This window comes from Bos indicus, chromosome 11 (assembly GCF_029378745.1).
Source record: "Bos indicus isolate NIAB-ARS_2022 breed Sahiwal x Tharparkar chromosome 11, NIAB-ARS_B.indTharparkar_mat_pri_1.0, whole genome shotgun sequence".
In the NCBI taxonomy this organism is placed as follows: Eukaryota; Metazoa; Chordata; class Mammalia; order Artiodactyla; family Bovidae; genus Bos; species Bos indicus.
The window spans coordinates 74834130-74847313 of record NC_091770.1 but is presented as its reverse complement, the minus strand read 5'-3'; the positions used below and the strand labels follow the sequence as shown (position 1 = coordinate 74847313).

The window sequence follows — 13184 nt, the reverse complement described above, 5'->3', positions numbered from 1 at the left end:
GGGCTGATAGGAAACTCTGTTCACCCCCTGCTCTGCAGAGGCACATACAGCACACACATACGTCACACATTGCACACTCACACACACCTACAGAACAGGTTTTTGTTGGCTTGCTTGTTTTTCTTTTGGCTGTACTGTCTTTGTTGGGTTGGCATGCTTAGTTACCCCTCGGCAACTAAGTTCTTAGTTGGGATCTTAGTTCTCTGACAATGGATCAAACGTGAGTACCCTGCACTGAAAGGTGGATTCTTAACCACTGGGCCACCAAGAAAGTTCCCAGAACAGTTTCTTAACACTGGACAATCACTGGCCGTGTGGAGACAGTACCAGGTACAAGGCAGTTTCTACCAGGTGGTTATGCAGTGCTTTGGAAACCTGGGCAATGCAGGTGGGATCAGAAGCTTGTGCTACTTTTGATGTTACTTCTATTTCCCGGGAGTGCGGTCTCCTAGGAAACCGAGTCGGGGCCACCCCAGGGGTCAAGTGTTGGATCTCGGAGATGGGAGGCGATCATGGGCTGACCAAAGGGTGTAATTCCATTTCTTCCTCATGACAGCCCTATGAAGCAGGTATTATCTCATTTTCAGGTGAGAAAATAGACTAGTGAATTAAGCAACTTGCCTAAGAGCAGTTAGAAATGGGAGAAATGGTTTTGTGCCCAGAACTGGAGATCAGATGCCCACCTCAGTGTCCTCCAGGCAGTTAAAACATCACATGTCCTTCTCCCCACACTTGTTCTGCCTCCTGCATTTTAGGTAAATCTATGTCAGCATCTATCCAGTCACCAAAACCCCTAACTTGGTCTCTCCTTAGTCTCCACCAACCCATTCCACACATATACCTAGTATGTATTGAGAGAAAAGTGTTGCAACGTGTGGGTTCTACCATTATCAAATGGTAGAAGTTGGGACTTCCTTGGTCATCCAGTGGTTGGGAGTCTGCCTGCCAATGCAGGGGCATGGGTTCGATCCCTGATCCAGGAGGATCCCACACGCCCCGAGGCAATTAAGTCTGTGCACTGCAACTGCTGAGCCTGTGTGCCTCGAACTTCTGCCCCGCCATGAGAAGCTACCACAACGAGAAGCCACCGCAATGAGAAGCTTTCACCCCAGAACTAGAGCATAGCCCCCGCTCAGCACACATAGAAAAACCCTGCACATAGCAGTGAAGACCCAGTACAACCAAAAATAAACAAAAAGAGGGAGGTTCCTGGTGGTCCAGTGCTTAGGACTTGGTGCTTTCATTACAGTGGCCTGGGTTCAATCCCTGGTCTGGGAATTAAGATCCCCCAAGCCCCATGGTGCAGCTAAAAACATAAAATAAAAAGTAGAAAAGAAGAAATGATAATTTACAACAATCAAGAGATAAGCATCTGGGGTGGAGTTACTTCTATGGAGAAGGGTCCAGGAGGGATACATAGGGAGCTTGAATGGTTCCTAGTATGTTCTGGTTCTTAAATTCGGGATAGGTGATTCACTTTATTATCATGCCTTCCTAATACTTTACATCTACTGCACTTACTAAATAATACCATACAAAAAGTTTTAAGATTGGGGCACAAAATGAGATTTGTAAGTAATGTTTCTATGTAGAATATTCTCAATATAACATTAAACAATAATTTAAAGCATTTAACTCTTCTCTCCCTGTTTCCTTCTCTCCCCAAAACAACAAATACTGGATTATCTTTTATTTATTTCAATGATTATATACAGTAGAGACCAGGGAAACATGTTTTGTATGAGAGCTGTCATGGGATCAGATTTGTTGGAAAGAAATAATTTATATCCTGGACTGTCCACCAGAAGAAATACGAAGACAACATATGTAAAAATCAAGAACATTCCTCCATACCAGAAACAATCACAAAGTAAATATTAAAATAGTTACACACACACACCCACACAAAAAAAACTATTCACAACAGGATTCTCCTGGGGGTCCAGTGGCTGGCACTCTTCGCTTCCAATGCAGAGGGCCTAAGTTCAATCCTTGGTCGGGGAAATTCTACATGCCACCTGATGCACACAAAAATAAATAAACTTAAAAAACAAAAACATTCACAACAGCTGCAACAACCATTGGTGATTTTATTGAAGACTCATTCACAGGATTCTGACCAGCGAAACGATTGTAACATACACTCTGGGGCACCTACACAGATTTTGCCATCAGGTCCCCCAGACCCCGTCTTGAGGCTTCACAGTTGTGTGGTTTCACCCCACCAGACACTTCCTTCGAAAATGGAGCCAGGCCTCAGGCTGTCCTCAGCCACTGCTCTCCAGCAACTGATTCCAGACAAGTGGCCTCCATTCCCATTACCCGAGCAGCTCCTCTAATGCATTTCAACCGCAAGTGGCTCTCGCCTCTTCCCTATCCCTGCTCCATCTTCATAAACTAGCAGACAGGAGTCCTCAAGGGTATAAGATCTTTCCAGATGACTTTAAAAGAAAAGAGAAGAAGCATTTGTGCTCCTGTGCATCTGAGCTCCTATGGCTGCAACAACGTACCTGCAGATGTGTTCTGACTAGTCACACATCAATCCATTCGTTACGCTGCAGTGCCAGAAGTTTATGACTCTGTGAAAAGTGGTGAGTCTATCTGAAGCTGGGATCAGGGCTCTTTCCACTAGGCTAAACTGGTGCTTTAGCCCATAATTATAAGCAACTATCTCAGATTCAGTGTAACCTTCAACTTTCTGAAATACTTTCTCTCACAGATTCTATGCTGGCCTGTAAGACTTGAACAAGGAGAACATAAAAACAGACAAATTAAGGTGGCAATTTAAACTAAGGGAGTTAATTACTGGGAGAAAAATAGGGCACTTTTATGATCCCCAAAATAGGAGATGAGTAACCTCTCAGGGAGAAAATCCTGAGTGACAAGAGCACAAAATCCTGCCACAGGCCTCACCTGTGCTTGGCACTGTGCTAGTAACATCAGGACCTGCTTCAGTGGGGCCCCGGGGGAGTCAAAGCACTTTAAGTATCATTTGAAATATGCCCAGGGCCAGATTTCAGGAGCTCCTGGACTTTTGTCAGCCAGAATTTTCTAGGGAAGTGAGAGGGTTAGGTTTAAATCCAACATCAGAACTACTTCCTGTTCTAGGTAGTCCTGGGAGCAGAAATGAATCGATTTTTTGTTTTCCTTTGAGCTCTGTGCATTCCTACTCGTTTAGGGTAAAAAGAGACGCTGGAGCAGATGTTCTCCAGCACTCCTCACACTCAACTTGAAGCCAAGAAGAAGATCTATTACAATCTTGAGGTACCTTTTAAGTGCTTCTAAAAGCTTTAATGCCGTTTTGGGCAAGGGACAGAAAGCCTCAGAGAAACCATAAAACACAATCCATATGGCACCATAATATTGTTTTGTGCCGGGAATTCTGCCCTTAGACAAAACCACACAGTCATGAATACATAAATAACTGCTTTCTGAGCCATCTAACAAAGACTGGGCTCTGCTGCAGAGCAGGGAACAGCAGCCTGGGGGGAAAAGTGGCAGAGCCAGCCATGGCAAGTGCTTCACCTCCCAGCGGCACTGCAGACCCCAGCTGGGGAGCGTCCACCTTGGAAAACAGCTCTTGTTAGTAATGGCCTGGTCTGCGAGGCTGTTCAGCACATACTCTGCTGACAAGTATCAGACTACACTGCCAGTATGGTCAGAAGAGCCGGTAGTATCTCCGCTTTGGGGAATCCATCACTGAAGACTCTAAGAGAAGGACTGCTATCAAGGCTCTGAGGCAGAGTTTCGGAAGTCATCTGACCTGCCATCTCTTATGATTATTTCCTGTGTGGCTGTGAAAGTTAAGGGGATGAAGCCTTCACTGTCCGCACAGAGAAGGATCCAGTGAGAGTCTGCAAAGTAAAATAAACACACAGGCAATTCTAAAATAAACACACAAGCAATTCTAAATAAACATACAGGCAATTCAGGATATCCTGTCTTACTCAATAAAGAAAAATATCACAAATACAACCTTTTTGAGAGAAAGAATGTAATAGTTGATAATCCTGAACCTGACCATCGCAAGACTTTACAGAGATGGAGGGGCCGGGTGAAACTTAGGGTCAGGTTCCATGGCAGGAATGGGATATTGACGACAGGTGACAGGTAGAGCTAAGGGACACGTATTAACGCCCGGGCTAGGCACTAAAGGGTCAGTGTCATGTATTTGAGCTTGTGTGTGCATGTGTGCATGCTGATGTTAGGGGTTGTGTATGGCGTCCCTACCTTTTCTAATGCCATCTAATAGTTTCTCCAGAAACTATGCGCAGCTGGCAACAGCAACTCTATGGAGGAAACCTCTATATTTTTGAGATCCATACCAGCCTCTAGACACCCAAGAAGGTTGAGCTGACTAGTGCCAGGCTAGAAGTGCCCAGATAATCCTAAATAGTTTGTTCTGTGGTAACCTAGTACCACTGGTGTAACACATACCTGGACTTTCTCTGGTTCTTTTGAGTCTACTGTGACCCTGTAATTTCACTTCTGAAAATCTACACTTTCCATAAATGTATAAAATACAGAAAGGTTTTTATTAGTGTTATTGATGATAATGAAAAATTGGAAACCACTTAAATGTCAAAGAAAACAAGGCAAACTGAAATATGGTATTAAGAGTAAATACTGCTCATCACAAGGAAAAATTTTTTCTATCTATATGAGATGATGGCTGTTCACTAACTTACATGATGTATTTAAGTCAAATTGCTATGTTGTACACTTTATAGTGCTGTATGTCAACTGTATCTCAATAAAACTGGAAGGAAAAAAAATATGGTACATCCAAGATAGAATGTTAACCCAGTAAAAATTACAATTATCAAGTTGTATCATAAATGCATGTATCAAAATAGAAAAATGCTGATGCTATAATGTTTAGCAGGAAAAAAAAAAAGGAATGGAAAAAAAAAATTTATGTTTAGTGTGTGGCTGTCCTGAAGACTGAGGCATAAGAAAACCACCATGTTCCCCATAGGATGGAACACAGGCACGAGTCAGTCCTAAGCCATCTAGGAGCGTCCTTCATGTGCGCATGTTTGCTGCATATTAAAATGACAGTTCCTAAACAGACATAGAGAAGAGACTTACAGACATGGGGAGAGGGGAGGAGAGGGTGAGATGCTCCTAAACAGACATAGAGAAGAGACTTACAGACTTGGGGAGAGGGGAGAAGAGGGTGAGATGCATGGAAAGAGTAACATGGAAACTTACATATGATATGGGGAGAGGGAAGGAGAGGGTGAGATGCATGGAAAGAGTAACATGGAAACTTACATTACCATATGTAAGATAGATAGCCAACGGGAATTTGCTGTATGGCTCAGGAAACTCAAATGGGGGCTCTGTATCAATTCAGAGGGATGGGATGGGGAGGGAGATGGGGGGAAGGTTCACAAGGGAGGGGACATATGTATACCTATGGCTGATTCATGTTGAGGTTTGACAGAAAACAACAAAGTTCTGTAAAGCAATTATCCTTTAATTAAAAAAAAAAAAAATGACAATGCCTTTAAGAAATATTCTATGGGAATTTCCTGGTGGCCCAGTGGTTAGGATTCCAGGCTATCACTGCTGTGGCCTGGGTTCAATCCCTGGCTGGGGAACTGAAACCCCACAAGCTTCAAGGCACGGCCCCCCAAAAGAAAGAAAACAATAAGGTTCTACTGTATAGCACAGAGAACTACATTCAGTGTTCTGTGATAAACCACAATGGGAAAGAATATTTTGAAAAAAAGAATGTAGGAACTTCCCTAGCCATCCAGTGGCAAAGACTTCTACTGCAGCGGACAAGGGTTCAATCCCTAGCTGGGGAACTAAGATCTCAGATCTCATTCGGCATGTGCTGTGGCCCCAAAATTAATAAAACCAATACAACATTGTAAAGTAATTAGCCTCCAATTAAAACAAATAAATTCAAATTAAAATAAATAAATACATAAACAAATGAAAGAATGTTTGTGTGCGCACAGAGCACCCCTCTCAACATGAAAGAAATATTCTGCCATGCTTTTTACGTTTTAATGCAACTGGTATATACGAGGTCTTCTGTCATCTTCTGCAGTTGTTACATATTGCTTTGTAACTCTATTTAGTTTTTTCATGTGTGCACTCAGGTTTTTCAACTAGGTTATAAGTTCCTTAAGGGCAGAACCCATATTTTCCATGTGTTTTGGCACCTATAACAGGCCTAGATATACAATAACTATTAATAATACTTTTTAACCGTCTACTGAATCACTGAATGGTTGGTACACTTCATTTCATCACCAGTGACAGTCACAAAATTGAGGGAGGGGATGTCGGGTAGAGTTGCCTTCTGAATTTTACCTACCATGCAGCATTTCAACAAGAGAGAGGCCGAAAGTCTGTTGGACTGTGCTGAGTCTTAGCTTGCCATTGCAGAGAAGCATCATTCTTTTTTCAACAACAGGATGTACAAAATGAGATTTCTTCAAAAATAAAGATAAAAATTGTTAAACTGATTGCAGAAGCAATGGGGTTAACATTTCCTAAGAATAGAATGTACAGTTTAAAAAATTCTTATCTATTACCACTCTGAACTTCAGTGTTAAATAAGGAGCTTTTTGCTGCATTATTTTGCACAACTAAAGAATCAGACAAGCCACAACCCCAAATTTCCTTTTGCTCTGTTCCTCCCCAAGGTTATGTCTTTATCTTTAGGAATTGGTTTTTCTAGGATGAGATTAATAGCATTATAGGATGACGGATGGCAGCCTGAGAAAGATACAATCAGATGGTGAGGAAAAACTGCTCAGCTGTTTTAGAAACAGGCATACCTCAGAGATATTGCAGGTTTTGGTTCCAGGCCACTGAAATAAAGTGAGTGTCACAATAAAGTGAGCCACATGAAGTTTTTTGGTTTCCTAGTGCAATGGCACCCCACTCCAGTACTCTTGCCTGGAAAATCCCATGGACCGAGGAGCCTGGTAGGCTGCAGTCCATGGGGTCGCTAAGAGTCGGACACGACTGAGCGACTTCCCTTTCACTTTTCACTTTCATGCATTGGATGCCTGGAGAATCCCAGGGACGGGGGAGCCTGGTAGGTTGCCGTCTATGGGGTCACACAGAGTCGGACACGACTGAAGTGACTTAGCAGCAGTGGCAGCAGCAGTGCATATTCTGGGCTTCTCAGGTGGCACAGTGGTAAAGAATCTTCCTGCCAATGCAGGAGACATGGGTTCGATCCGTGGGTTGGGAAGATCCTCTGGAGGAAGAAATGGCAACCCACTCCAGTATTCTTCCCTGGAGAATCCCATGGACAGGGGAGCCTGGGGTGCTCCAGTCCATGGAGTCACAAAGAGTCACACATAACCAAGCCATGGAGGACGCACAGTGCATATTCTGTAGTTAAGTATGCAACTGCATATGTCTAATAATGTACATACCTTAATTTTAAAATGCTTTATTGCTTAAAAAATGCTATCAACTGACAACAGATATATCTATATATCTTTAAACAAAAATATATAACTCCACAGTAATCAAATCAGTGTGGTATTGTTAAAGTTTTAGACAAAGACCAGTATTAAGTGGCTGCAGTAAGAAGTAACCAGAATTAGATCTCAGGATATGTAAGTTTATATATGAGAAATTTGGTAGATCAAGTTCAGTGGGATAAAGATGGATTTTTAATAATGTTGGTAGCGCAACTATTTATCTTTCAGAAAATTTTAATCAATGATTAAAAACATAAATGTAAAAACTAATGTTAAAACTAAAAAATAATATAAAAAAACATAGATTACTACACATCAATTTCTGTAGAAAAACCTCTTGTAAACTGGTAACTCAATAGCGAAAAATGAGCAAAAGGCAATTCACACTCAACTGACCAAAAAACAGGAGGATATACTCAAATTCATTAACAGTAGTGAATTACCAGGGGCTTCCCAGGTGGCGCAGTGGTAAAGAACCTGCCTGTCAATGCAGGGGACACAAGAGACAGGGTACGATCCCTGGGTTGGGAAGATCCTCTAGAGTAGGAAATGGCAACCCACTCCAGTATTCTCACCTGCAGAATCCCATGGACAGAGGAGCCTGGCAGGCTACAGTTCATGGGGGTCACAAAGAGTCATCCACGATTAAGCATTCATCATAGCCAATAGTAAGGGAAAAACAATTAATAAAAGTGAAATACTACTTCATATTCATCAGATTGGTGAGGATGTAAGAAAAAGGATAGTCCCATATATTGCTGATGGGCATGTGATGATTCATTGTTTAGTAAAAAGTCTTTGAAAGGCAATCTGGCAACTCTATTAAAAGTAGAAGCATATACGTATTTTATATATATATATATATATATATATATATATATATATATACACACACACACACACTCTTCAAATCTGCACTTCCACTTCTGGGAACCAAGCCAATAGAAATAAAAATATGAATATAAATAGATACATATGAGAATACTATTACAGCACTATTTGGAGTGGCTAAGAACTGAAAACAAAGTGAATGTCCATCAACAAGGGAAGAACTGAATAAACAGAATACTCTCAGCATGAAGTAAAGAATACACCATATGACCCCATGTTTGTAAAACAATGAGAAAATCACCACCCCAACACCTATATACCTATGAATTAGGCAAAGATCTGTGTAAGATTATACGAGTAGAAAGAAAAAATATGCAAGGATCCACATTAAGCTGTTAGCTAAAAGTGGATTACAGGAAGGAGAAGCAGGGCCAAGTTCAGTGGGAAAGTATTCATGATAAAATAGATATTATATGAGCCCATTTAAATAATATTTTATGTTTGCATATACAGGCATACATAGATACATTAAAAAATTATAATGACTATAACCTTTCTTATAAATGGAAGAGAGCTTGCAACTGCATATAAGAAAAGGTCTTCTCAATGAAACAGCATGATTTAAGAATTTGTTTTCTAAACATAGATTGCCAGAATGAGTGCAAGAATTCATGTTTTCATACCATGCGCATGATAAAGTCATGGTGTATATTGCTATGTGGGCCTATCCAACCAACCTGAAAGGTTTAACAACTTGCCTGAACATAACATGCCCAGCTCAGTGAAGTTCAATTAGAACCCTACTGCCTCAACAATAAATTTCTCTTGCAGCACATATTGGCTACAGGAGCCAGTGGTAGCTCCCCCAGAGAAGTTACCTGGCAAGTGATGTGAACATAAGGCAGATCCTGAGAGAGTGGGTACACTGGAGAGGATTTCCTTCCATTGTGCAGAAAGTCACTGAGTTCAGAAAGATGTCGCTGCACTTCACTCAAGTTCCTAGATACAACTTCCAGTTCCTTAGACAGCTGGTCCGTTTCCTTTTCCCGTTCTAAGTTAGGAGGTTCTGCGGTACTGGTGTGGGCTGGTGTGCCGCTGGGTCTGGGCGGTGTTACTGACCAGTTAACAGGCCTGGCATCTAGAGTTTCTAGGAATGTGGAGCCATCACAGATGCTGGATACCGGACTTTCTATTTCTTTAATAAGGGTTCTTCCAGGCTGTCCACTTTGACTGCTGCTATTAGCTGTGAACAAGAGCCCTGTGCTTTGGTGACAAAAATCTGGTGAAAGATCTTCAATTAGCTTTTTTATATTTGTTTTATTTATCAGAGTACTGAAAGCAGAGTTACCACTTTGGTTTTCACTCAGTGTCACTGGAGAGTCTTCTTTCAGCATTACCTCTCTAACAATCAAACGAATCATATACTGGTCAGATTTTGAAGAAGGAAGAAATGCCGAGTCCATGGACTTTTGTCTTCCCACCAAAATTAATAGTAATTTATCTGTCAAGAAACATATGCCTTTTGGTCTTTCATTACTCTCTAACTGAATCTGCTGGATGTTTGGCATTAATAATGGAATGACAGAATAGATAAAAATTACATTAGATGTATTGGAAGCCACTGCGACTGCTTGTGCTTTAAAATTAAATGCTATTAGATCAGGAACCAGAATGCCTGGAATGATGACTTTTCTGTTGCAGGTAACCTCCTTCTCAAAGGTCAAGAGGACCAAATGTGAAGAATCCAGGCCAGTTCCTGTCAAGTAGTCTTTTTTTCTTAGACAAGTAAGAGAACTACCTTCAGATTTAAATCTGTTGAAGTGGATATGAGTTAGATCCAGAGGCTCAGAATAGGATGACGACACTGGTGTTTCAGAATTTGTTTCAGAGGAAACTCGATCAGTAACTGGTAAAGCATGCAGGCAAGTGTCTTCACCACTAGGAGGAATGTCAAAAGTTCCAGAAGCATTTAACCCACAAATCTTATCCAGCGGAAGCTCAGTGGCTATAGCGACTTGTGAGTCCACAGTGGCTCTGATTGAACGTACGTAGCTGTCCACATCAAAGATGGGACAGAGGGAGCACCTGTGAAGAGTCTTCTGAGCACTGTCCCAAATGTAAGAATGTAGGCTGCTGCCTGCTGCCACCACCAGCCTCTGGCCATCCTGGGTCCAACATGCACAATGAATGAGGCCTTCAGTGCTGATGTCCACTTTGACTTGGGAACTGTCACAATGGATATTGTAGAACACGGAGACATCCCAAGCAGTCAACACAGTCAGGATGGCACTTTCTGGGTGCCACACACAGCCCTGGGGAAGGACAGGGCATGACTGTCTGATTTCACAGGGCTGAGACATCAGCCACTTGCTTGTCTCTGCAGGGCTAGGACACAGCTGCCACACGATGACACACTTCTTGTGCTGGACAGCGAGCAGAGTGGGTGTGTCAGCTGCACCAGGCGGGGCCCAGGACACCCCATACACGTGTTCAAATTGTCCAAGGACCGTTGAGTCCCCAAATTTGGCCTCTCCACTGTGAAGCTGTAAGTTGGTCAGGACTACCTGAGTCCCATCAGTCCAAGCAAGGCCGTGGATTGGGTGTATTGCTTGATATAATGCATTCAGTCCAGTCCTGAGAAGTTTTCCTTGTCCCAACTCCATCCTTTCTGATAAGGCTTCTCTGAAATAATCAAGAAGGAAAGTTACACCACGAAAATATAACCAGACAAATCCAGACAACTGGTTTAGCCTTTCTGTGAAATGTGAGACACGGCAAAACAGAGGAAATCAGGATGACTCGACTCTTACCGAATATGCAAAAAGACAATATCCTATAAACACACCCAGCTACTATAGGAATTTGCTGGCCAAATTAGAAGGAAAGGAAGAGAATAAACATATCCAGAATGTGCCATATGTGGTGCTAGTTCAATTCAGTTCCGTTGCTCAGTCGTGTCCAACTCTTCGACCCCATGAATCACAGCATGCCAGGCCTCCCTGTCCATCACCAACTCCTGGAGTTCACTCAAACTCATGTCTATCGAGTCGGTGATGTCATCCAGCCATCTCATCCTCTGTTGTCCCCTTCTCCTCCTGCCCCCAATCCCTCCCAGCATCAGTCTTTTCCAGTGAGTCAACTCTTCTCATGAGGTGGCCAAAGTACTGGAGTTTCAGCTTTAGCATCAGTCCTTCCAATGAACACCCAGGACTGATCTCCTTTAGAATGGACTGGATGGATCTCCTTGCAGTCCAAGGGACTCTCAAGAGTCTTCTCCAACACCACAGTTCAAAAGCATCTGGAATTCAATACAATCCATGTAATGGTCCAGTGAGGGCAGCACTATTATTCTTATGTGAGAGACAACAGAGCTGAAGCTCTAAAAGGTTAAGAAACTTGCCTTCCATATCTTATAACAAAATACTTTCCAGATAAATTAAAGATCCAAATGCAAAAAAATATGTAAAAAATATAAGAGATTTAAAAGAAAGACTTTTCACAGTACCATAAAAATACTCCAGCATGTGTATGTATAAGGATTTACTATAGCATCTTTTATAAGAGAAAAATCTAAATGTACATCAATATGGAAATACATTAAAAAACACGGAAGCTCCATGAATAATGACACAGAAAAATCCTCCCCCAAAGCACTGAAATTCACAATATAACACATCTGGTAAGCTCCTATTTATGAAAAGAAATTCACCTCTCTATGTCTATAAACGTGTGTTTGTATATATTTACATAAAGATGCAGAAAAAGATCAGAAATAACACATACCAAACTGTTCATAGTACATGCTGAGAAGAAGTGAGATGGGAAAAGAGAGACGATTGAACAGTCTTTATTTTTGTATTTTTTGAAAAATTGTTTTTTAATTAGCATTTAGTCAAATAGTCCTTTGGTAATTGAAAAGTGAAACTAAACATTCAAATGTGAAAAAATAATTTATGAAAAGTTCTTGTGAGCCAGTTAAAAAGACAAAATTTTAAGTGGCTGAAGAATATCAACAGGCAATTTGGTATTACAAAACAATTATGATGATCAATAAACACATTCTAAGTGATGTTTAATCTTAGAATGTTTAATCAAAGAATTGTCTAATCATGCAGTGTCCATCTTCACCACTCATTCTCTTCTTAACCCACTCCAAACTGATTCCATTCTCACCTCTTCTGAAACAACTCCCACCATCCCACCAGTGCTACTCTCGTCACTGAATCTAATGGATATTTTTCAACCCTGCCTGGTTTACTTAGCGTCAAAGACAGAACTTGAGAAGCTGTCTTCAGACTCTAAATCCAAAGAAATGTATTCTCCACCAAACTGGTAGATTTGATTTTCATTTGTCTGCATTTTTTTCTCATACCTTTTTGCTAGCTTTGTCCCTACTCTTAGAATCTTTTACCAAGACAGAAAGGTCTGTTTTACTTCTACATATGACGTCAGATTAAGTGGTTCTGCAGTAGCTTGCTAAATGGAGAAATATGTCCTCTGTCATAACTAATGAAGAAGGCTGCCATCTCAAACCCATTGGTCTTGTGTAAGATAATATATATACTTCCCTAATATCTACTTATGCACTTTTAAAAGACTCTTATTGATAAATAATGCATGATACATTTTCCTGGGCAGAGAAAATTCCTAATAGGCCAATTATAGATCAAAAGCAATTTATATGGTATGTTTTAGGCCACCCAAGTTAGTCTAATGTCATTGAGGGTGTGTGTGGCCAGGGTTAGCCCAGGGTAAGAGTTTGTGAATAAGGGAAAAACAAACTTGATAATAAAGTCACTGAAATTTTTTAGAAGAATTAATTTTAATATTTTTATCTTTAGTAACAAGAAATCTGGTAAAAAATTAGAGTTACCATATGATCCTGCAATCCCC

At 41.2% G+C, this 13184-nt stretch overlaps 1 protein-coding gene across 2 annotated transcripts in view; it reads right to left on the bottom strand.

Moving 5' to 3' along the window:
• Positions 1-1678: 1678 nt before the first annotated feature.
• Positions 1679-13184, bottom strand: part of WDCP (WD repeat and coiled coil containing) — a 15482-nt gene continuing 3976 nt past the window's right edge. The window contains exons 2-5 of one of the 2 annotated variants that reach the window (XM_070799053.1): positions 9170-10973; positions 6335-6452; positions 3764-3854; positions 1679-2018 (exon numbers count right to left, since the gene is read on the bottom strand). In XM_070799053.1, coding sequence (XP_070655154.1) covers positions 1919-2018; positions 3764-3854; positions 6335-6452; positions 9170-10954 — 2094 coding nt within the window. In that variant the 5' untranslated portion in view covers positions 10955-10973 and the 3' untranslated portion in view covers positions 1679-1918. The remainder of the gene's footprint in view (positions 2019-3763; positions 3855-6334; positions 6453-9169; positions 10974-13184) is intronic. The other variant, XM_070799054.1, reaches the window with a different exon arrangement.